This window comes from Aethalodelphis obliquidens, unplaced genomic scaffold (genome assembly GCF_003676395.1).
Source record: "Aethalodelphis obliquidens isolate GAN/ISIS:26980383/991018 unplaced genomic scaffold, ASM367639v1 scaffold6, whole genome shotgun sequence".
In the NCBI taxonomy this organism is placed as follows: domain Eukaryota; kingdom Metazoa; phylum Chordata; class Mammalia; order Artiodactyla; family Delphinidae; genus Aethalodelphis; species Aethalodelphis obliquidens.
In genome coordinates this window covers 62,087,469-62,113,656 of record NW_020837950.1, presented here as the reverse complement: position 1 = coordinate 62,113,656, position 26,188 = coordinate 62,087,469, and the positions used below count along the sequence as shown (strand labels likewise).

The following is a 26,188-nucleotide window of genomic DNA, read 5'->3' as shown; positions in this document are numbered from 1 at the left end:
TACTTTGTTCAGTATCCTAGGGGACATTATCATGTCCTACCTTAGAAGCTCTGGATTCTACACTGCATGATCAGAAATTTTGTCAACACTGAAGTAGCTATGCTCCTCCCTCACTTGTATGAGCACACTGGAGGCCGATTATCCTGACATGGAGTTGCATGTCCACTGTCAGGTCTCAGAACGGACCTGGCAGCAAGAGTTACAAAGGGAGACAGGAATAGTGTTTTGAAGTTGATAGCCACATGCCAGGCACTTTCTGCCCATAAAAAGGCCCTTTTCTTCAGTGTTTGCATCAACTGTAACAAAAGAAGCAAGAATAAAATAAACAAGTTGCTTCATATTGTAAGCCAATCAAATCCACCATGAAGGCATCCCAGGAAGTTGCCTGGTTAATGCTGATGAACATATTATTTTCTATTAATGGACTAGGGTCCATTTTCTTTTTAAAATAAAGGTGGATGTTTTAAAAATGATTATGGGGCTTCCCTGGTGGTGCAGTGGTTAAGAATCTGCCTGCCAATGCAGGGGACACAGGTTCGAGCCCTGGTCCGGGAAGATCCCACATGCTGCAGAGAACTAAGCCCGTGGGCCACAACTATGAAGCCTGTGCTCTAGAGCCCGCGAGCCACAACTACTGAGCCCGCGTGCCGCAACTACTGAAGCCCACGCACCTAGAACCTGTGCTCCGCAACAAGAGAAGCCACTGCAATGAGAAGTCCATGCACCGCAACAAAGAGTAGCCCCCGCTCACCACAACAAGAGAAAGCTTGGGCGCAGCAACGAAGACCCAACAAAGCCAAAAAACTAATAAATAAATAAAACTAAAAATGCTTATGCCTTTTCAAAAATAGCCTTTTTCCTTCCCTTTATAAGGATAAAAAAAGGTTCAAATTTCAGTAAATTAGTTAGGCACATCACTTGGAAGCACTTTTCTCACCACTATATAAACACACTATTTAATATGCAAAACATCCTACACAATACCAACAGGCAGAGGGGTTATTTTTTGCTTAAAGATAATACAACAAACTAATATTCTCCTAAACTTCAAGTTCAATATTCAGAAAGCAACTATTACAAGAACTAAAATAAAAAGTCTAAAACTAAAAAAGATTAGGTAGTCTCCTTTGAATACGTGTCACAAAGAAAGAGAACTTAAAAGTTAAAAAACAAACTTATGATCCTGAAACCAACTGTTATAAAAGTCAGAAGATGTCACCATTTTTTGCCATTTATGTTCATTTGCAAATTTTAATATAAACATTTATTTGCAAATAAGCTAAATTTCACTTGTTCAATTTCAAACATATGAAGTAGTTTTATATTCTTATATTTAATCATTCATATTATGCCGTGACATTTTAACTAATATCCTTTAAGCAGAGAAGTACCTCAAGAGAGAAAGGAGTCTTATATAAATAACAACATGAACCAAAAATAAATTTTTAAAAATACTTTATACATGCTCTACTAACATTTCCTAGAAACAAAATATAAAATACTATTAACATGTTCTAATTTTACTAATAAACAGCTTAGAAAATGTGTTATATTATCAGTGTTGTTAAAGTTTGATATTGCAATGGATTTTCCTGCCCCATCTCTTTATGTCTGATTGACTTACATTTGGCGTTTAATATACTCTTTAAGCAATGCTTCTTCCACAGGATACACCTGTACGCCTGTACCATCATCATAGTAATACATCATACTGGTATTAAGTTCTGTTTGAAATGGTTGACCAGTCCTTTCACCATGTTCTTGATAACCATATGAATAATCAAAGTTCACTTAATGTAATAAAGAAAAAGAAAAATGATCACAGATTGAAAAACAAAAAAAAAGAAATAGTTACTATAAAGAAAAATCCAAAGTGAAGTATCTCAAGGGGTAACAAACAAATACAAAACCATCTTTATTATCAGACACGTAAAATCAGTTAAAACAGTATATGGGATAGTGGGAAAAACAGGCGACTTGCACACTTTTTTCAGTGTTCATTTAATTTAACAAACCAAAAAATCAAGTCTCACATCGAGGATTTCCTCTGCCTCGTCCTCTTCCCCGTCCTCGGCCTCTTCCTCGGCCTCTAAAGGTACCTCGGATATTACCACCCTCACTTCTCACACTGGAAACTTCATCTTGATCATCTCTCTTTTCTCTTTCACGCCTCCAACCTTTTTTAAAATAAAAATATTTTTATACATTCCAATTTGCAACTATGAAAACATGATTATCTTTACGAAAACGTGGTAACCACTCCTCCCCACTTTGTAACTAGTTATTAGTAACCAGTCATTCTTCAGAAAGATACAAACTTAAGAGATTCCATAGGAATTTATCAAAATGTCTCTGGCATAAAAGACATCTTATGTATTGACATATAAAGAAGATATTCTGATAAGTAATATACTAAAAAGATAACGAGATCGTTTGCTAAAACTGTACTGTTAAAAATTTAACAAGTTCCAAGACAACTGAGTTTTGTACTATATAAAACTCCTAAAAACAAAAACTTATTTTCACAATAATACTTATTTTCACAAATAGGAATTTTTTTAAGGAAAGGGTGTTTCTATTTAAGTAAAAGACATTTCTTTTAAAGAAAAAAGGAAATGAAAACTGGGAGAAGATATCTGCAGCACAATATAGCAATTATATCCAGAATACATATAGAACTCATACAAATGTCTCTTATGCCCTCATGCATCCTCTCTCTCTCTCTCTCTCTCTCTCAGACACACACACACACACACACACACACACACACACACACACACCCCGCAACCAAATAGGAAAAAATCATTAAAAGACTGGCAGGGCAAACAAGAAAATGCAAATAGACAATAAAAAAAACGGTGCTCAGCCTCAGTGGCCTTGAGAAATGCAAATTAAGACAATGAAAGAGTATTTTTTTATCTCTGTCCCAGTCTGAAAAACATTTTAAGGTCCCATAATATCAATATTTTTTTGTTTTATTTTTCTGTTTTGTTTTTTCCTTTTTGGTTGTACTTTGTAGCATGAAGGACCCTAGTTCCCCGACCAAGGATCGAGATCAAACCTGTACCCTCTGCAGTCCTGCAGTGGAAGCACAGAGTCCCAACCACTGGACCGCCAGGGAATTCCCAATAGCAAATGTTGACCAAGACAGAACTTTTGTATAATGCTGGAATAAAAACAAGTACATTTCAATTTTGAAAAACAATTGGAAACAATCAAATAAGTAAAGGTATGCATACCCCAGAGACCAGGGTTTTTCAACCATGGCATAACTGACATTTTGAGCCAGATAACTCTTTAGTGTGGAGGCTGTCCTGGGTACTGTAGGATGTTTAGCATTATCCTTGGTCTCTACTCACTAGATACCAGTAGCAAGTTTTAGAATTTTAAAGTCATATTTTGTGGACAATTGAGTAAATATAACCATTGACTAGATTTTAGATGATATAATGAATTAGTGTTGATTTTCTTAGATGCTCCATTTTCTTGGGACATCAGTGCTGAAGTGTCACGATATCTGCAAGGTACTTTCAAATGATTCAGCAGATGGATGAATTAAAGATAGCAGAGTGACTAAATCTGGATGGTGATTAGACAGGGACTCACTGTACGATGCTTTCACAGGACAATATGCCTTAAAAATTATCAGACTTAAAAGATTTCAGTAGAAAACTATAAAAGCAAATGCTCAGGGAATTCCCTGGCAGTCCAGTGGTTAGGAATCAACACTTTCACCCTCGAGGGCACGGGTTCAATCCCTGCTCGGGGAACTAAGATCCCACAAGCTGCATGGGGTGGCCAAAAAAAACCAAACAAACAAAAAACACAAATGCTCAGCCAACTGCTTCCACATATCCTCCTGTCCTCTTCTTTCTGAAACTTGAACAAACCCTGCTGAAATAATGTATCTGGGGAATGATTTTTTTTTAATTAATTAATTTTATTTACTTATTTTTGGCTGTGTTGGGTCTTTGTTGCTGTGCATGGGCTTTCTCTAGTTGTGGCAAGCAGGGGCTACTCTTCGTTGCAGTGCGCGGGCTTCTCATTGTGGTGGCTTCTCTTGTTGCAGAGCACGGGCTCTAGGCATGCGGGCTTCAGTTGCGGCACGCGGGCTTCAGTTGCGGCACGTGGGCTCAGTAGTTATGGCTCACGGGCTCTAGAGCACAGGCTCAGTAGTTGTGGCGCACAGGCTTAGCTGCTCCACGGCATGTGGGATCTTCCCGGACCAGGGCTCGAACCCGTGTCCCCTGCATTGGCAGGCAGATTCTTAACCACTGAGCCACCAGGGAAGTCCCTGATGGGACACTTTATGATGGATGGATAAGGCTAACAACACCTGAACCAACTCAACCGCAACACAATCTGAAAGTAAGACACCCAGACATTTTATTCCTACTGCTGTGACACAAACACACTATGAAATATTCCTACCAAAAGAAAAACAAAAATAAACTGGATCTTAACCAAACCTCTAGTTATTATTGTCAGTTACACTTAGAAAAGACAAAGGAACATGTTAAGGAGTATCACGATAAAGCATTTAGCCAAATCCAAAATATGGGAAATTCCACAAGACATATGACCTAACATATGGCAAAGGAAAGAAACATTGGTGGGACTTCCCTGGTGGCACAGTGGTTAAGAATCCGTCTGCCAATGCAGGGGACACAGGTTCGAGCCCTGGTCCGGGAAGATCCCACATGCCACAGAGCAACTACGTCCTTGCGCCACCACTACTGAGTCTGTGCTATACAGCCCGCAAGCCACAACTACTGAGTCCACATACCACAACTACTGAAGCTGGCATGCCTAGAGCCTGTGCTCCACAACAAAGCAAAGCCACCGCCATGATAAGTCTGCGGACCAAAACAAAGAGTAGCCCCACATCCGCAACTAAAGAAAGCCTGCGCGCAGCAACGAAGACCCAACACAGCCAAAAATAAAATAAATAAATAAATTTTTTAAAAAAAGAAACATTTGGCAATTTCTTATTACATTAAATATACATTTACTGGGGACTTCCTTGGCAGTCCAGTGGTTACGACTCCACACTTTCACTGCAGGGGGCATGGGTTCAATCCTTAGTCGGGGAACTAAGATCCCGCATGCTGTATGACACAGCAAAAAAATATACACACACACACACGTTTACCATACCACCTAGCAATCCACTCCTAGATGTTTACCCGAGAATCTAAGACATATGCCCACACAAAGGTCTGTACACAAATGTTCATGGCGGCATTACTCATAACAGGCAAAAACTGGTAACAAGCCAAATATTCACCAACATGAATGGATAAAGGAGAATATCCATTCAATAGAAAACTATTATGCAATAAAGAGGTAGAAACTACTGATATATGGAACAACACTGATGAATGTGAAAATCATTATGCTAAGCAAAAGAACACAAGAGGATATAATTTATATTACACAGTTCAATTTATATGAAATTCTGAAAAGATAAATCAAATCTGACAGAAAGTAGACTCATGGTTAGGGGACTTGACAGTAATTTCAGTGTACTTTAATATATATAATTATTAACTCAGTAAAGTTGACTTTTTAAAGAATGATCCAGAAACCACCCAGAAGAGGCTTCCACTAGCCAACTCTGGGACAATTTGAGCATCAAATTAAACAATCATGATAACAATTTCAACCACTGAAAACATAAGAAGCCTTTAGTCCACACTGATAATAGGAAGTTGTTCTTTACAGTGGAATGCCAGCTAATAAATACAGAAAGAATGATGCAGTAAGACAAATACTAGTATAGTGAAATTCTGAAGATTACCTATTCAGCATTTGCAACCATCACGGTAATAATCAGGCAAGAATAAAAATCACCAATGGAAACTGAAGCTCATATGAAAAGTCTGATGAAAAAATGGGTACTCCCACAGTCTCAAAGTCTCTCTCCACAAATTACATGTTAATTATCAAGGGAAAAAGGGTATCTTTAAAATAAAGAAACCTGGAGTACCTCATCTTAACCAAGTGCTCAAAGTTAATATCACCAATAATAAGATAAACCAATACCACATGTGTTTTCAAGTTATACACTACAAAGAAAACCATTTAACTTTTGCAGTATTCCTGCCAAAAATTTATAACCCAAATCCAATCATCAGAAAACCCAAAGGTATAAGTATAGCTACCACATTACTGTCTTAAAGCCTTCAGAAAAAAATCAACGTCATGGAAGACAAAAGCAGAAGAATTATTCCAGACTAACAGAGACAACTAAAAGCAATGTGTGATCACAGATTAGATCCCAGAAAAGAGGAGAAAAAACTGTAAAGGGCATTATTGAGAAATTCTGCCTGTGGATAGTCACAGTGTATTACTGATCTTACGATACATACCCTGAAGGTATTTAGGGTTAAAGGGGCACAATGTCTGCAACTTACTCTCAAATAGTTTATACTATACATGGTTATTAAAATAGTAAGATTAAGACTAGATGAGTCATTTTTCTCTTAGAATGTTACTTACTTCGTGTGTCATTTCTCCTATTGTTATGTGATTTATTTGCTTCAGGTTGACATCTTGAGCTATTCCGGGACCCTGGTCTTTCTTGACTGTCTGGTCTTACATCATCTAGGTGGAGTGGTACCCACTTGTGCTTATTAGCTTGAAGAAAACAAAATAAAATCATTTAATGACAATGCACAATTTTCATTAAAGCTTTGCAATTGTGAAAGGACTCTAAATTTTAATTAAATAAATGAAAGACTTAATTTGTCCTTAAAGGGATTACTTGTAGAGTACCAAAATGATTTTCTTCTGCTCCCCCAGCTCTTTAATAAACTTGTTTGGGCAAATAGTAAGTTTCTAAAACTCAAGTGAAAAGCCAGTGATAGAGTATCATTGGAATTCTTTTGCTTTTAAGTGAAATGCACACTCTTCTGTTTAATTCTGACAAATAAGCCATTAAAAATATTAAGTGTACACACTACTTCCATCTAGTACTTGATACTTAGGCTTTAGAACAGGGTATACCTGTTAACTGTTTGACCAGTGATTCAAAACACTTTTAGTTTCAAATCACTGCCTCAAATATTAATTCATCCAGCATCACTACTAATGAAAGAGCTTTTTCAAAATAAAGTTTAAGTATAAAATCTGTCTAACTGCATTTGATAAACCTTTGTATAGCTACTACACATTTTCCTAACTTCTTAAGAGATACAAGCAATTTAAAGCTCCTTGTTGACTAAATGATAGTGTAATTAATTGCTATATTTAGTATAGTGAAATTCTGAATGTTACCTATTCATGAATTCCATAGTTAAGGTTTCAAAATATTCAGTCTTCTGCCCACTATATATTTCAACTAAAACAAAAAGACTCATGGGCAAAGGAAAAACTATCAAAGTAATTAAGGGAATATTAGTGTACTAATTTCCTACTAATACTGAAAACTACAGACAGATAAGGAAAAGAGAATATGAAAGAATCTAAAAACTCCTTAAAGTCTATACTGTAAATTCTATCAATGAGATACTTTGGGCATAAATAAGCACTTAAACATGTGTGCTCTAAGCATGACCCGATTATATAAAATTACTTTAACTACAAACACCCACATTTTAGTGTTGGCTAATCAGTTTTTTTTTTTTTTTTTTTTTTTGCGTTATGTGGGCCTCTCACTGTCGCAGTCTCTCTCGTTGCGGAGCACAGGCTCCGGACATGCTGGCTCAGCGGCCATGGCTTATGGGCCCAGCCGCTCTGCGGCATGTGGGATCCTCCCGGACCAGGGCACGAACCCGCGTCCCCTGCATCGGCAGGCGGACTCTCAACCACTGCGCCACCAGGGAAGCCCGGCTAATCAGTTTTAATTGAAACAACTAACAAGGAAGACAAATTTTAGAGCAGGATAGGTCTTGTTACCTGTATGACTTCTAGACAGTCAAAAAGACTACTTATGTATCAAAGGAGCATGAAAAAGGTAAGTGATTAAGCATTCAAGAAATGGGGAAATTTTTTGTAACAACCACATGGTTGTCCTACTGCCACCACTTCTGAGCAATTACCCTTGGCATACTATATAGAGTGAGCCTCATGATTACCCTGCAGCTAAGGGTTATAATAGTCATCAAAAAAGAAAAAATTCAAGTAAGTGCTCAGTACACGGCAGGCTGTTAGTTCCATTATTAAAGAAGTTGGCTGGCAACTACTTCATCATGAAATGTCCCCTCCCATGCCCCATCACCTCCAAGAATTAAAATGCTTCAATGGCTTCCCACAGTACTTAAAATACCAATTCCAAGTTACCAAAGCCCTGAATAACATGGACCTTTCCTATCTCTCCAATAGCACCCCCTGCCCTCTCCCCAGAGTTCACTTTGCCTCAGCTACTGACCTTCTGACAGTTTAAAGAACTTTTCTGCCTAAAAACCCCTGAAGACACTTTTATTGAGACTCAGAACACTGAATGAGAATATGCTTTTACCAATTAAATCATAATCTGTCCCTAGACACATGAGAAGTTCCTAAAAGAATATGGAAAAGGATGTAAAGACAATATTTTTTTCCTTCAAAGAGTAATGGGGGAATGCAATGATGAAAAAGAGTTGACCAAGATTGTTCTCAATTTTGTCTCAGAAAAATATTTTCTCAAAATTTCCTGGAAAAAAGGGAGCCGTTCCAATGCAGATTTAAAAAACAATAGTTATCATACAACTTTCCAAGAATATATCTGCACCCACCTCTATAGGTGGAATTTAAATCCATTCTTACATAAAATACAAGTCAAACATAGAGAGGAAAGTCTCATAGTTCAGAAATGCTACAAAAGAAAATCAGTTACCATTGTAGATGGTATCCTGAAGAAATCCAAACTACTAACTGGTGACTACCAGGAATCAACTGATTAAATACAATTCTTCATTACTACAACTCTCTTCAAAAACTTAAAAATCAAAATGAAGATGTAAACAAACTAACCTTTCTTTCGTTGATTACTTGACTGAGCCTCATCCTCACTGACATTTTCACCAGGACCATCTAATTTTGTTTCCCGGCTTTCTTTGCTTTCACTGTTACTTCTCTTTTCAACCTTGTCTTCTCTTTCTTTTCTGTTTTGTGGCTTCTTATTTCCTAGGCTGATGACACTCTGACACTGCAAAAAGGTTTTCTGAATGAAATAATTTTCATGAACATTTTCACTAACATATCCAAAAATCTGTGGTAACACCTTACCTAAATATCGCAAAAAGAATGCCAACTTTTAACAAAACTAAAAAACTACTTTACAAAAGACACTGTTAAAAGTCATTTGAAAAACTGGAAGAAAATATTTGCTAAGTATTTGATAAAAGGACTTGTATCTAAAATATATAATGAACTCTATAATGCAGTAACAAGAAAACAATTGAAATGTGGGCTAGAGTTGAACAGACACTTCATCAAAAAGATATAGTGATGACAAATGTACATGAAAATGTGCTTGACATCATTAGAAAAATGCAAATTAAAAACTATAGTGTGATACCACTATACACCTACTAGACTGACTAAAATTAAAAGGCTGACCACATAGAGTATTAGTGAGGCTACAGAATAACTAGAATTCTCATACACTGCTGGTGGAATAAAAAGTTTAGTAGTTTTAAAAGTTAAATAAATAGCTACCATAAAATCCAACCATTCTACGCCCAAGAAAAACAAAAGCATTATTCCATGCAAAATTTTGTACATAAATGTTTATATAGCAGCTTTATTTTTTTTTATAAATTTATTTTTGACTGCGTTGTATCTTCGTTGCTGCACGCGGGCTTTCTCTAGTTGTGGCGAGCGGAGGCTACTCTTTGTTGTGGTGCGCGGGCTTCTCATTGCGGTGGCTTCTCTTGCTGTGGAGCACGGGCTCTAGGTGCACGGGCTTCAGTAGCTGTGGCACACGGACTCTAGAGCGCAGGCTCAGTAGTTGTGGCACACGGGCTTAGTTGCTCCACGGCATGTGGGATCTTCCCGGACCAGGGCTCGAACCCGTGTCCCCTGCATTGGCAGGCGGCTTCTTAACCACTGCACCACCAGGGAAGTCCTGATATAGCAGCTTTATTCTTAATAGCAAAAACTGGAATCAACACAAATGTCCACCAATAGGTGAATGCACAGCATTATATCCATACAATGGAGTACTACCCAGAAAATAAGAAGGAATGAACTACTAATACGTATAACATAAATAAATCTCAAAATAATTAAGCTAAATGAAAGCCAGAAAAAAAAAAAGGATGCATCCTGTATGACTCCACTTACATAAAATTGTAGAAAATGCATTGTAAATCAACTATACTCCAATAAAAAAAAAAACTGTAGAAAATGCAAATTAACTAAGTGACAGAAAGCTTATCAGTGGTTGTCTGGGATGATGGGGTGAGGGGGTGGAATGTGACAGGAAGAATTACAAATTAAGTTCATTATCTTGTTTGTGGCAAAGGTTTCATAGGTCAAAGCGTATCAAACTGTACACCTTATATATGTGCAGTTTATTATGTCATTTATACAACAACTAAGCTGCTTTATAGTTATAGTTAACTAGTTTTAGTTTATAGTTTTTAAACTACACACCAATAATTCTGCACAAATTACAAATAGCAAGATGTACAGTGTCAAATGAAACCACGTAACCAGATACCATATATACTACTTCTCTAAAAAGACTTTTGATAGAATATCCCAGAACATCTTTTAGAACTTCTTTCATAGATAAATTAAAAATCCATTTACTGAACATCTCTTGATATGATATATATGCATATATATGCATGTGTATATAGAGAGTTAGGACTTCAGCACATTGAAAAGACTGTAACTCAAAGACAACATATATAGAATACATTCTGAAACACAAAATGGGCTTCACTTAGACACATTAAAAAGTAATCTATTTGTAGGCATTACGTGAAGCTGACAGCATGGTACCCCATCCTTTCCAAATGTGTGGTCCTGAGAATACAACCAGATGAAGGCAATGTGATGAATGAAATCAAGGTATCTGAAAAATGGGTATTTTATTAATGCAATTCTCTAAATTTGAAGTAAAATAAATTCAGCATGTTAAAATGAGAATACCTTCCCTTTATTTAAAAAAAAAAAAAAGAAGTCTTAAAACAATACTCACTTCAGTGTTCACTAATTCACTTGGTGTTGGCCAGTTCGACATATCGCTGAAATCACTAGCCTAAGAGGTAAATAAGTGTTATTCTGCAATTTAGAAATTTTAAGTAGAAAAAATATTTTCTAAAAGTGAAAGCAATTTTTAAAATCACCCTCATTCAATTATATACAGGCATTTGCAAAAATAACGCAAAACCTTCTCCAAACAACAGAACACAGCAAGAGGAATGTCTTACGATCCAACTTGTGGCATGAATAATGACCTTGACTAAACTGATAGAGACAGGATAACAGAGGCATATGGGGATTTGGATAAAGGTTACAATTTTCTAGTATATTAACTTTAAACTAACATCAATGATAGAACAGAAAAATACACAATAATCTAAAAGGAGTTCCTTTCAAAATAGTTAAAAACTATTTCTTGTCATGACATACCTTGTTGGATTTCTTTGTCTTGAGTTTTCCTGCTTTTATAATCTGGGGGGAACTGAGCTCTAAAACAAAACAAAACAAAACAAAAAAACATGGAATTGTTTTTACAACCACATCATGCAAAATATTTAACAAAATAACAAACCAATTTCAGTTAAGTCAGTGGAATAATTATTCTCAACAAAATCCAAAGTTCTGAGACTCAAATTCCTAACAAGAAATCAACTACATTTCAAATGTAGATTCAAAGTGGTCTTCAGTGTTCAAATCAAGATGTAGAAAATATTAAGTTTACTTACACTGAACTGATAGACCAATCTGTTCACTAATAGAATGTAACACGGAAAAATTAGCAATATAACATGTTTTAATACAGTAAAGTTAGTGAATCAACTCCCAACGGAATACATTTTTCTATATATATTATATATACATATAAATACATTCACATGCATCAAGGAGCATGCAGAAAATAAATCAGAACACTTCAAACTATTTGTCGTCAGAAAACAAAGTTTGGCAACCGTAATAGGCTGTATCTAGATCCAAGCCATAAAAAATAGAAGCGATCTCTGTAAAAGTTTGTACAAGACTATCATGGTATCATCACTTGTCCCTCTTGAATAAGAACACAAAGATTGACAAATATAGTCTTCATTGTAATGAAGCTTTACAGTGTCTTGCATCTTGATTCATTATCTACCATGATGATCATCTAGCTAAACATGACCTAAATATTAAAAAGCAGAATAAACATGGGATCTGCAGCTACAGAAAACACAGTAATTCAGCAAAACATGAATCCCAAAAATCGTTGCACTGACCAATTCATAGACTAAAATAAAGTCATCTTTGAGTTAAAACCCAGAAACATTCAAATAAGATTTCATGAAAGGAAGACTGATGAAGGATGAAGACATCACCAGGGATGGGCACACAGGGATCTTGAATATTGTAGTAATTTTATTTCTAAAGCAGAATAGTGAGTACATGGGTATTTGCTTTATACTTGTTTATACTTTAGGGACACATTATAAGTGTATACATATGTGTCAATGTGCATAAGGATAAATACTTCACTAACAAAAATAAGATACAGAAAAAAAATTTGGACAGATAGGAAAAAAAGGGAAGCAGGAAAAAACCTAATTTAACAAAAACAATATTTGAACATTAGAATTTGACTGAGGTATATTTTGTAAATATAACGTATATTGTATGGAAGTTATACAGTATAGAACATTTGAAAGACCTTTCCCTCAACAAAGTAGAAAACATGTCCCAAGACATTGCTAAGTCAAGTAAATTAAGTGCCTGGTGGTTACAAAACACAGCCTTATACAAACTACCTGATGTACTGAAAAGTATTTAGGGATAGGCCACACAAGCGAGTTTTATTACAAATCAATTAGACATTAATAATCACAAAATTAAGGTCAGAAATTTAAAAAATTATTCTGACCACATAAAAATAAAACTTTTTAACTTCAATATTAAATGTTATTTACAAACCAAAAAATATTTGAGCATGAGTTAATAATCTTTCTATTGCTTTAAAATCAGGGGACTTCCCTTGTGGTCCAGTGATTAAGAATCCACCCTCTAATGCAGGGGTCACGGGTTCGATCCCTGGTCAGGGAGCTAAGATCCCACATGCCTCCTGGCCAAAAAACCAAAACATAAAACTGAAGCAATATTGTAACAAATTCAATAAAGACTTTAAAAATGGTCCATATCAAAAGAAATCCTTAAAAAACAAATATTAAACAAATTAAAAAAATAAAAGGGAGAGAGATTTTGATTTCAATAAATTCTTTTGAACTCAAAAATTTTGGATTTTTGTTTAAATTTTACTCTCTCAACTTTAACACCTCCTCAGGAAATACAATGGGAAAAAAGTGCACATTTAACTCTGTGGCCTCTATAATTCTGACATTTTATCGATCGAGTATCATTAAGTACACAATCAATACTGTAATTTATTCTCATTAAAAGTTATTTGACAAATTATGCTGGCCAATGTGGTTGGATACGCTGGGATAGGAAAGTGATTTCTTTTTTTTTTAATAACTTTTTTTAAAATGTTTGTTTATTTATTTATTTATTTATTCTTGGCTGCGTTGGGTCTTCGTTGCTGCACGCGGGCTTTCTCTAGTTGTGGCAAGCAGGTGTTACTCTTTGTTGTGGTGCGTGGGCTTCACATTGCAGTGGTTTCTCTTGTTGTGGAGCACGGGCTCTAGGCGAGCAGGCTCAGTAATTGTGGTGCACGGGCTTAGTTGCTCCGTGGCATGTGGGATCTTCCCGGACCAGGGATTGAACCCGTGTCCGCTGCATTGGCAGGCGGATTCTTAACCACTGTGCCACCAGGGAAACCCCTAATTTACTTTTTTAAAAGGAAGACTTTCCTGGAATATTCCTGTTCCCAAGTCCGAATTCCTCCCACAGAAACAGTAAGTTTCCTGATTAATGAGTTTAGGAAAAGAACTGACTTGCAAAGCCAACACCTTTCCGCCCTTTTCTTTGGGAGCTAGCTGTCCACAAAAAGCAAGCATTCTGGTCTGCTCCTTCATGTTGTCAACTTCACAGGGCAGACTCCCTAAGACAGGGAGAAGGGGAACATGCAGATGTGCAATGCCAACTGTGAACACATTTGTCTAATTCCAAGTTCCACATAAGGAAGTCCTTTGTGCTACTCTTAGACCACCTCATCAAACCACTCTTTTTCTGTTAAAAGAATGACACTGAGCTTTTAAAAAAATAAATAAATCTGAGTAAAAAAGAGATGATTCAAACGAAATACCAGTGGCCAAATATGAAATGCTAACTCAACTGTACTAAGAAATGTAAAGTAAAACAGAACAGTTTTCACCTATCATTCTGACAAAACAGAGAATACCAAGCACTGACCAGCTTATATAAATGGACATTTCTCTCATGCTGTTGGAATGAGTATTAAGCAGTAGAATCTTTCAAGGGTAATCTGTCATTTAAAACGTATATACTTTTTGGGGAATTTCTTGGCAGTCCAGTGGTTAGGCCTTCACGTTCTCAGTGCCAAGGGCCCAGGTTCATTACCTGGTCAGGAAACGAAAATCCCGCAAGCCGCATGGGCAAAATAATAATAATAAAATATATATACTTTTTTATAAGATAGATAACCAATAAGGACCTACTGTATAGTACAGGGAACTCTACTCAATCTTCTGTGATAACCTATATGAGAAAAGAATCTGAAAAAGAATGAATATATGTGTATATATATAACTGAATCACTCTGCTGTACACCTGAAACTAACACACATTGTAAATCAACTATAATCCAATAAAATTTTTAAAAATTTAAATTTTTAAATTTAAAAATTTTTAAAAAGTAAAATAAAATGTATATACTTTTTAATGAAACAATTCCATTTCTGAGAAATTATCTGGTAATCAACACAAGGTACAATGATGTCAGTATGAGATGTTCACTGCAGGGACTTTCCTGGAGGCCCAGTGGTTACGACTCCATGCTTCCACTGCAGTCGGCACAGGTGCGATCCCTGGTTGGGGAGCTAAGATACTGCAGGCTGAGCAGCACGCCCCCCCCACCAAAAAAAAGAAAAATGTTCACTGTAGGTTTACGGATAACTGTATTTAAATAAATGACCTCAGGACTTCCCTGGTAGTGCAGTAGTTAAGAATCCGCCTGCCACTGCAGGGGACATGGGTTCGAGCCCTAATCCGGGAATATCCCACACCTGGCAGAACAAATAAGCCCATGCACTGCAACTACTGAGCCTGGGCTCTAGAGCCTGCTAGCCACAACTACTGAAGCCCACAGGCCTAAGAGCCCGTGCTCCACAACAAGAGAAGCTACCACAATAAGAAGCCTGCGCACCAAAACGAAGAGTAGCCCCCGCTCGCTCCAACTAGATAAAGCCCGTGCACAGCAATAAAGACCCAACACAGCCAAAAATAAAATAAATAAATTTATTCTAAAAAAAGAAAACAATATTTTCATTTTCCCATGTTCTAGCAAAAATGGAGGAAACCGCCCTCCTAGCATATCATTAGAAAAAACCTAAGACTGAAAAACAAAGCCAACCTAAAAATTAAAATATAAAGAAATTTTAATTAAAAAAAGTTTTTTCAGGCAGAGGAAACCTAAGAAATATAAGCTACCAGTGGCTCCAAGTATATATAACCATACATGAACAAGTGTGTGATTTTCACATATCCATTTTTCAAACATCACTAGTAAGCCACTATACAACTTCTTTGAACATTATTCTAATATCTTAATCTATAAGGAAACAATTCCTAATAGACGAGGAATTCATTTTAAGAGCTTGGATAGTGAAAACAAAAACTGCAGTATGATGGGCAATTTTACTCATGACCATAATCTTTAGCAAAGCTTTAATTAAGAAAACGCACTGACAGTCATGAATCACATGTTTTATTACATTTAAGGGAAAAATGTCATAAAATGGCATTTTGCTACAGTAAGTGAGTGCCTTAAAAAAATGTAAAAAAAAGCGAGATAACCTCATCCACCAGAGGGCAGACAGCAGAGGCAAGAAGAACTACAATTCTTCAGCCTGTGGAAGGAAAACCATTCACAGAAAGATAGACAAAATGAAAAGGCAGAGGACTTTGTACCAGATGAAGGAACAAGATAAAACCCCAGAAAAACAACTAATTGAAGTGGAGATACATAACCTTCCAGAAAAAAAATTCAGAATGATGATAGTGAAGATGATCCAACACCTCAGAAAAAGAATGGAGGCAAAGATCGAGAAGATGCAAGAAATGTTTAACAAACACCTAGAAGAATTAAAGAACAAACCAACAGAGATGAACAATACAATAACTGAAATGAAAAATACACTAGAAGGAATCAATAGCAGAATAACTGAGGCAGAAGAATGGATAAGTGACCTGGAAGACAGAATGGTGGAATTCATTGCCACGGAAGAGAATAAACAAAAAAGAATGAAAAGAAATGAAGACAGCCTGAGACCTTTGGGACAATATTAAATGCAACAACATTCACATTACAGGGCTCCCAGAAGGAAAAGAGAGAGAGAGAGGACCTGAGAAAATATTTGAAGAGATTATAGTCGAAAACTTCCCTAACATGGGAAAGGAAATAGTCACCCAAGTCCAGGAAGAGCAGAGTCCCAGACAGGATAAACCCAAGGAAAAACACACCGAGACACATAGTAATCAAACTGACAAAAATTAAAGAAAAATTATTGAAAGCAACAAGGGAAAAACGACAAATAACATACAAGGGAACTCCCATTAGGTTAACAGCTGATTTCTCAGCAGAAACTCTACAAACCAGAAGAGAGTGGCACGATATATTTAAAGTGATGAAAGGGAAGAACCTACAACCAAGATTACTCTACCTGGTAAGGATCTCATTCCCATTTGATGGAGAAATCAAAAGCTTTACAGACAAGCAAAAGCTAAGAGAATTCAGCACCACCACACCAGCTCTACAACAAATGCAAAAGGCAGTTCTCTAAGTGGGAAACATAAGAGAAGAAAAGGACCTACAAAAACAAACCCATAACAATTAAGAAAACGGAAATAGGAACATACATATCGATAATTACCTTAAACGTGAATGCATTAAATGTTCCAACAGAAAGACACGGGCTTGCTGAATGGGTACAAAAACAAGACCCATATATATTCTGTCTACAAGAGACCTACTTCAGACCTAGGGACACAGACAGACTGAAAGTGAGGAAATGGAAAAAGATATTCCATGTAAATGAAAATCAAAAGAAAGTGGGAGTAGCAATACTCATATCAGATAAAATAGACTTTAAAATAAAGAATGTTACAAGAGACAAGGAAGGACACTATATAATGATCAAGGGATCAATCCAAGAAGAAGATATAAGAATTATAAATATATATACACCCAACATAGGAGCACCACAATACATAAGGCAAATGCTAACAGCCATAAAAGAGGAAATCAACAGTAAGACAATAATAGTAGGGGACTTTAACACCTCACTTACAGCAATGGATCATCCAGACAGAAAATTAATAAGGAAACGCAAGCTTTAAATGACACAACAGACCAGATAGATTTAATTGATATTTATAGGACATTCCATCCAAAAAACAGCAGATTACACTTTCTCCTCTAGTGCACATGGAACATTCTCCAGGATAGGACACATCTTGGGTCACAAATCAAGCCTCCGTAAACTTAAGAAACTGAAATCATATGAAGCATCTTATCCGACTACAGCGCTAGGAGATTAGAAATCAATTACAAGGAAAAAAACGTAAAAAACACAAAAACATGGAGGCTAAACAGTATGTTAGTAAATAACCAAGAGATCACTGAAGAAACCAAAAAGGAAATCAAAAAATACCTAGAGGGCTTCCCTGGTGGCGCAGTGGTTGAGAGTCCACCTGCCAATGCAGGGGACACGGGTTTGTGCCCCGGTCCAGGAGGATCCCACGTGCCGCGGACCGGCTGGGTCCGTGAGCCATGGCCGCTGAGGCTGCGCATCCAGAGCCTGTGCTCCGCGACAGAAGAGGCCACAGTGAGAGGCCCGCGTACCGCAGGGAGAAAAAAAAAAAAGAAAAGAAAAAATACCTAGAGACAAATGACAACGAAAACACAACGATCCAAAACCTATGGGATGCAGCAAAAGCAGTTCTAAGAGGGAAGTTTATAGATATACAAGCCTACCTCAAGAAACAAGAAAAGTCTCAAATAAACAATCTAACCTTACACCTAAAGGAACTACACAAAGAAGAACAAACAAAACCCAAAGTTAGTAGAAGGAAAGAAATCATAAAGATCGAGCAGAAATAAATGAAATAGAAACAAAGAAAACAATAGCAAAGATCAATAAAACTAAAAGCTGGTTCTTTGAGAAGATAAACAAAATTGATAAACCTTTAACCAGACTCATCAAGAAAGAGAGGACTCAAATCAATAAAATTAGAAATGAAAAAGGAGAAGTTACAACAGACACTGCCAAAATACAAAGCATCCTAAGAGACTACTACAAGTAACTCTATGCCAATAAAATGGACAACCTGGAAGAAATGGACAAATTCTTAGAAAGGTATAACCTTCCAAGACTGAACCAGGAAGAAATAGAAAATATGAACAGACCAATCACAAGTAATGAAATTGAAACTGTGATTAAAAATCTTCCAACAAACAAAAGTCCAGGACCAGATGGCTTCACACGTGAATTCTATCAAACATTTAGAGAAGAGCTAACACCCATCTTTCTCAAACTCTTCCAAAAAACTGCAGAGGAAGGAACACTCCCAAACTCATTCTACGTGGCCAACATCACCCTGATACGAAATCAGGCAAAGATACTACAAAAAAAAAAAAAAAAGAAAATTACAAACCAATATCACTGATGAATATAGATGCAAAAATCCTCAACAAAATACTAGCAAACAGAATCCAACAGCACATTGAAAGGATCATACACCATGAGCAAGTGGGATTTATCCCAGGTATGCAGGGATTCTTCAGTATACGCCAATCAATGTGATACACCATATTAACAACTTGAAGAAGAAAAACCACATGATCATCTCAATAGATGCAGAAAAAGCTTTTGACAAAATTCAACACCCATTTATGAAAAAAACTCTCCAGAAAGTGGGCATAAAGGGAAACTACCTCAACATAATAAAGCCCATATACGACAAAACAACAGCAAACATCATTCTCAAAGGTGAAAAACTGAAAGCATTTCCTCTAAGATCAGGAACAAGACAAGGATGTCCACTCTCGCCACTACTATTCAACATAGTTTTGGAAGTCCTAGTCACGGCAATCAGAGGAGAAAAAGAAATAAAAACAATACAAATTGGAAAAGAAGAAGTAAAACCGTCACTGTTTGCAGATGACATGATACTATACATAGAGAATCTTAAAGATGCCACCAGAAAACTACTAGAGCTAATCAGTGAATTTGGTAAAGTTGCAGGATACAAAATTAATGCACAGAAATCTCTTGCATCCCTATACACTAACAACGAAAGATCAGAAAGATAAATTAAGGAAACAATCCCAGTCACCACTGCAACAAAAAGAATAAAATACCTAGGAATAAACCTACCTAAGGAGGTAAAAGACCTGTACTCAGAAAACTGTAAGACACTGATGAAAGAAACCAAAGATGACACAAACAAATGGAGTGTCCTTGGATTGGAAGAATTAATATTGTGAAGATGACTATATTACCCAAAGCAATCTACAGATTCAATGCAATCCCTATCAAATTACCAGTGGCATTTTTTACAGAACTAGAACAAAAAAACTTAAAATTTGTATGGAGACACAAAAGACCCCGAATAGCCAAAGCAATCTTGAGGGAAAAAAACAGAGCTGGAGGAATCAGACTCCCTGACTTCAGACTGTACTACAAAGCTACAGTAATCAAGACAATATGGTACTGGCACAAAAACAGAAATATAGATCAATGGAACAGGATAGAAAGCCCAGAGATAAACCCACACACCTATGGTCAACTAATCTATGACAAAGGAGGCAAGCATATACAATGGAGAAAAGACAGTCTTTTCAATAAGTGGTGCTGGGAAAACTGTACAGCTACATGTAAAAGAATGAAATTAGAACACTCCTTAACACCATCAACAAAAATAAACTCAAAAGGATTAGAGACCTGAATGTAAGACCAGACACTATAAAACTCTTAGAGGAAAACATAAGAAGAACACTCTTTGACATAAATCACAGCAAGATCTTTTTTGATCCACCTCCTAGAGTAATGGAAATAAAAACAAAAATAAAGAAATGGGACCTAATGAAACTTAAAAGCTTTTGCAAAGCAAAGGAAACTACAAGCAAGACGAAAAGACAACCCTCAGAATGGGAGAAAATATTTGCAAACGAATCAACAAACAGACAAAGGATTAATCTCCAAAATATATAAACAGCTCATGCGGCTCAATATTAAAAAAACAAACAACCCAATCCAAAAATGGGCAGAAGACCTAAATAGACATTTCTCCACAGAAGACATACAGATGGCCAAGAAGCACATGAAAAGGTGCTCAACATCACTAATTATTAGAGAAATGCAAATCAAAACTACCATGAGGTATCACCTCACCCCAGTTAGAATGGGCATCATCAGAAAATCTACAAACAACAAATGCTGGAGACGGTATGGAGAAAAGCTAACACTCTTGCACTGTTGGTGGGAATGTAAATTGATACAGCCACAATGGAGAACAGTATGGAGGTTCCTTAAAAAACTAAAAATAGAGCTACCATATGACCCAGCAATCCCTCAACTGGGCACATACCCAGAGGAAACCATAATTCAACAACACACATGCACCCCAATGTTCAATGCAGCACTATTTACAATAGCCAGGTCATGGAAGCAACCTAAACACCCATCGACAGACGAATGGATAAAGAAGATGTGGTACATATATACAAAGGATTATTACTCAGCCATGAAAAGGAACGAAATTGGGTCATTTGTAGAGACGTGAATGGATCTAGAGACTGTCATACAGAGTGAAATAAGTCAGAAAAACAAATATCGTATATTAACGCATATATGTGGACCCCAGAGGAATGGTACAGACAAACCGGTTTGCAGGGCAGAAATAGAGACACAGATGTAGAGAACAAACGTATGGACACCAAGGGGGGAAAGTGGTAGGGGGTTGGGGCGGTGGTGGTGTGATGAATTGGGAGATTGGGATTGACATATACACACTAATATGTGTAAAACAGATAACTAATAAAAACCTGCTGTATAAAGAATAAATAAAACAAAATTTTTGAAAAACATGTAAAAAAAACCTACTTACTTCTCGTACTCTGAAAGTGGGAGTATCAATTAGTAGTCATTTTCAAGAGCAACTTGTCAACAAATGCACTGTGACCTAACAATTCCACTTTTCTCTCCTAGAGAAAATCAGATATGTATTTTCTCTAGGATAAAAGGCATGCATAAAAATGTTTGTAACAACCAAGATGTTGATCAATACGTAAATGGCTAAATTAACTACATCAGTTATATTTATGGACCACTTCTCAGCAATTTTTTAAAGTTTAGATTAAAAAGGATCAACTTCATCACAAGGAAAAAAATTATTTTATAACTAAGTATGTAGGTGGTAGTTAACTAAACTTATGGTGATCATTTCGCAATATGTATACACAGATCTCAAATCATTATGTTGCACACCTGAAACTAATGTTAATTATACCTTAATTTAAAGAATAAAAAACTCACTAGTTGTAAAGAAGAAAAATAAAAGATCTACCAAAACTTTAAAAATATTCTAAACACATATACAAAACACTATATTTGGAAGTAATTTCACAGAAAGGACTGAAAGGATATTCAGTAAACTGGTAACATGACTATCTTTTTTCTGAAGGGAACATCAAAAGTTCCTTTTTTACAAGAACATATTTATGTATCATTTACATAACAATTAAAATGTTATTAGAGTTACAGTAAGCTTATTTGAGGCTTCTGGGAAGCACACTTGGAGAAAAGAAGGTTGATGGGGTCAAGAAGACTAAGGATGAAAAAGATGAAAAAAAATCATTTTATTTTTATTTTTTGTATTTTGGCTGCAACTCGCAGCATGCGGGATTGGTTCCCTGACCAGGGATCGAACCTGGGCCTCTGCAGTGAAAGCACCGAATCCTAACCACTAAGCCTCCAGGGAACTCCCAAAATCAATATTTTTATACATCGTTTTTGTGTGTAAAAGAATTAAAATTGTATTAGAAAGCTGATTTTTAATATGCAAAATGTAACCATGGGTACAGGTAAGTGATTCATAAATCCCATACTGTGATTTTAATAAAGGTCTCCAAAATAAATACAACTACTTTAAACAAGGGTTGGGGGGACAATTCTTTCCAGTCTCCTGACAGGAATTTAAAACTGCAGTGACACTATTCTAGGCCTCTCCTGTGGGCCAGGCTTTGGTTGAAAAGAGGACCTTATCTGGATTACCAGAAACAGCAATACACAAGCCAGAATCATCCCAAAAGTGGAGGAAAGTGTGTCACAAGGTCTGAAGAATGCCTCACCTGCAGTTCAGTTAGAACTGCAGGTTCTAACAGAAAATTCATGATTACAAGTCCTTAAATACTTCCCTACATTTCCTATGTTTCTATCTCTGGTAATAAACTTTCGGGTGAAATTTTATGGATGGAATTCCTGTACCTCATTGAGTGAGTGACAGTAAATCCAGGTTTGGTTAGGAAAAACATAGTTTAATTCTGTTATTACAGCATAATTAATATCCTCTTTCCCTCTCATGAATATCCTGGTTTATAGGATAAATCACATAGGCCTCCTACTAATAAGATTATTGTACTAATTTAACACTCCCCTAGTTTGCACCTACTCTGGTCTCTGGACCCTAAAGGTCCTCTGCTCCCATTTCATTATTCTTGAGGTTGCAAATTTGCTTAGGAAAATAGGAAGCCGGCAGACCCAGGTTATAGAAGGCAATCTGGTATTAAGAAATGAAAGAAAATATACCCACTTCATTCATTTACAAGGCCTAGAAATCTTCACAAAAGTCAACTCGCTAGGTAGTAACACTATCTGGACTAGAACCCAAGTTGTGAATTTCTACACAACAATCCCTTATGAAAGTTACCTAAGTTATTCAATTACTAATAGAAGTTGTGTAGAAGTATAGAGTCAGTACTGCAGAGAGGCTATAAAGTTACTCTAGCACTCCACATATGAAGAACCATATTCCTGAGGGCACAGAATAGATTCCAAGAACAGAAATGTTGCCTACAGAGAAACATCAGCAAAATTAAAAACCCCATGAACCACACCATACATCAAGAATCACCTGGTTCTTAATCTCCAACAAAGATTAAGGACCCCAGTGGTCCCCTGCATCGGCAGGTGGACTCTCAACCACTGCGCCACCAGGGAAGCCCTCTTTGCTAAATTTTATAGAGATTTTCCTTTAAGATTTTTGTTCTCTTCAGTTATTAATACTAGTAAACAAATAGATCTTTGCAGCTAGGAGAGACTGGTGGCAGTATTAAATTCAGAGCAAAATTGTAAGCAGCTTTTTCTGCAACTGTTAAGATTTATCAAGAATGATGATTTAAAAACCATTTATCAGACCTCAGCTGTAAAATAACTTTGGTTTAAATAAAGTTATACTGTACCACAGCATTATAAAAAATGATTTGAGTATTACTGTGCAAACCAATTACCACTTATCGCACTCTGTTGGAGTTCCTTGGAAGAAATGTTACTATACCTCTATACCTGCAATACGTGTGTCTATAACAATCACCTTATATTTAACCATTTCCTTTATCTCTTTTGAGCCTCACAACCCTGTTTCCCTGTTCCACTGTTAACCTTTAATTTTTAAGAAGAGTGAAGACTTGTACGTAAACAGCTGTAATTTCTATATGAAAAGTTCAATTAATTTACTACAACTTAATTAGAAAGCAAAACTAGGAGATACTGGTTTCTGTCTTCGGTTTATTTAGTATTTCCACTTAAACTAAAAAAAAAAAAAAAAAAAAACCTGCAGTTGCTATAACCAAAATAAAGCACCAAGGGCCATACTGCATTGGTCAGCATTCAAATGCAGTGGCATAATCTTACCTCCCCTAGAGAGGTGAGCTAACTGAATGTCAGAAGACTACTGTTCACCTAATGTGCAATTCACTCTCTCGTCAACTATCCTATTTCATTTCAACCAGTTTCCACCACAGTCGTAAACTCAAAGCTTTTGAGTAGCAACTACAGTATAGCATCTCATTTTTAATATGACTACTTAGCACGGTTTTGAAAACACTGAAATTTTCAGCTTACCAATTATTTCACAATAAAAAATTCACAATTGCTCTTCCACTTAACATATAAACCCCCTTGCTCCGACTGGCTTCACCTCTTTTTAAAAAGTCTACAGAAACTTTTCTATAGGATGAACTGCAACACCTACCTAAAGTCAGCTGTCCCATGTCACTAACACATGGGGTAAGACATAACTGAGGCTGTGCCCGCCGAGCGGCTCACCTCCGTGACCCCCGCCGTGCCCCACCAGCCAAGGAGAACCCGAGGTCCCACCTCTTCCTGCTGCTCCCTTCCCAGATGTCCATTTATGTAAACAAGCAGAGTGAATGACACCTTGGAACGAAACATCTCCGACTGACAGGGAACGGAGGCCTGCCCCTCCCCCAGCCCCCCGCCAGCATCGCCGCCACGCGAGTCGCCCCGGCACACACCCTCCCGGTGCCCACCGCAGAGGAACCACAGACCTGCCTCCAGGGTTTCCAGTAGGGGCAGCGGCGGCGGCCCCGTCCCGGCGGGGGACAGGTGCTGGGGAGGCTTTTTGGTCCAGGGATTCTCCTTCCGCGGCAGCGGCGGCGGCGGCGGCGGCGGCGACGGCGGCAGCTTTTCCTCAGAGCCTGCCGCCGCCGCCTCCTCCTCCCGGGCGTCCTCGGCCGGCGGGTCCCGAGGCAGCGGTGGCGGCGGCTCCCAGCCGAAGGGCCCCCCCGGCCCGCGCGCCTTGTGCGCCAGGTGCAGCGCCAGGGGCTTCACGGACACGGCCGCCTGAGGCACGCTGTGTCCCAGCACGGGCGCCGGCAAAGGCTCTCCCCGCGCCCCCGTGCGGGTGGCGAGCGCGTTCCTCTCCTCCCTCGCCGCCTCCTTGCCCTCCCGTTCGGGCGGGGGCAGCTTCCCGGCTTGCCGGCTCGCCGCGGCCGACAGCGACTCCCTCTCAGCTGGTACCGCGGGCCGCTCCTCCGGAGGGTGAGCGGCGGGCACCCGGGCGCGAGCAGACATCGTCCCCCTGCCCCAGCCGCCCCAGCCGGGGGCGGCCCGGGGCCAGGGAGCCCGGCTGCCCGTTTCTCCGCCGGGACACTGACTGGCTCCGGCCTGGGGAAGAGAACCCGAGAGCCCGGCCGCCCGCGTCGGCTCAGGCCGCGGAGCTCCCGGCGTCGAACGGGGCGCTAACCGCCCGCCGGCCCAACCCGCGTCAGCGGCGCGAGCCTCGAGCCTGCCAACACGCGCCGGGCGCCGAAGCCGGAGGCCGGGAGCCCTCACTTGGCGCGGGCTGCGGCACAAACGCCGCAACGCGAAGCTGTAGTACCTCTAGCAGAGTCAGGTAGGCTCGCGCTCCCAGAGCCAGTAACTGCTCGTGGGGTCAGAGGCGGAGGCGGGGGCGTGGAGGGGGCGGTCCGAAAGGATGGAGCAGGGGCGGGGCCTCCCGGAGGAGCGTGACGTGGCCGCTCACCGGCTCCGGCCCTCGCCGGGCCGCCGCCCTCGGTGGTTGACTGACGACCCCGCCAGGGTGCCGCCCTGCTTGAGGGCTGGCCCCGCCCCAGCGGCCCGCTGAGAGGGAAGGAGAGCGAACTGGGCGATTCCCCGGCTCGCGGGCTACGGCGGCCCCCTCTGCGGGCGCAGGGGCGGGGCGCGCACCGAGCGACGGGCTCGCGCCTCGCTCCGCCGGCTGCGAGCGAGGGGCGGGGCGTGCTGCGCACGTGGCTCGGGGCGGGCGGTGGGGTCGCTTTGCCCCAGGCCCTGAAGTGCAGTTGACTCCTGGCGAGGTGGGTAATCTTGGCCACCGACGCTGGGCG

The 26,188-nt window shown here is 38.7% G+C and overlaps 1 protein-coding gene across 7 annotated transcripts in view; it reads right to left on the bottom strand.

Annotated features, from left to right (window-relative positions):
- Positions 1–25,700, bottom strand: part of LARP1B (La ribonucleoprotein 1B) — a 128,777-nt gene extending 103,077 nt beyond the window's left edge. For 2 of the 7 annotated variants that reach the window (XM_027103692.1, XM_027103697.1), the window contains exons 1-8: positions 24,869–25,699; positions 11,569–11,627; positions 11,135–11,194; positions 8,956–9,130; positions 6,502–6,639; positions 3,062–3,166; positions 2,034–2,177; positions 1,625–1,790 (exon numbers count right to left, since the gene is read on the bottom strand). In XM_027103692.1, the coding sequence (XP_026959493.1) occupies positions 1,625–1,790; positions 2,034–2,177; positions 3,062–3,166; positions 6,502–6,639; positions 8,956–9,130; positions 11,135–11,194; positions 11,569–11,627; positions 24,869–25,394 (1,373 nt within the window). In that variant the 5' untranslated portion in view covers positions 25,395–25,699. Of the gene's footprint in view, positions 1–1,624; positions 1,791–2,033; positions 2,178–3,061; positions 3,167–6,501; positions 6,640–8,955; positions 9,146–10,914; positions 10,960–11,134; positions 11,195–11,568; positions 11,628–24,868 lie in introns of all 7 variants that reach the window. The other 5 variants (XM_027103690.1, XM_027103691.1, XM_027103693.1 and 2 more) reach the window with 5 other exon arrangements.
- Between the last annotated feature and the right edge of the window lie 488 nt (positions 25,701–26,188).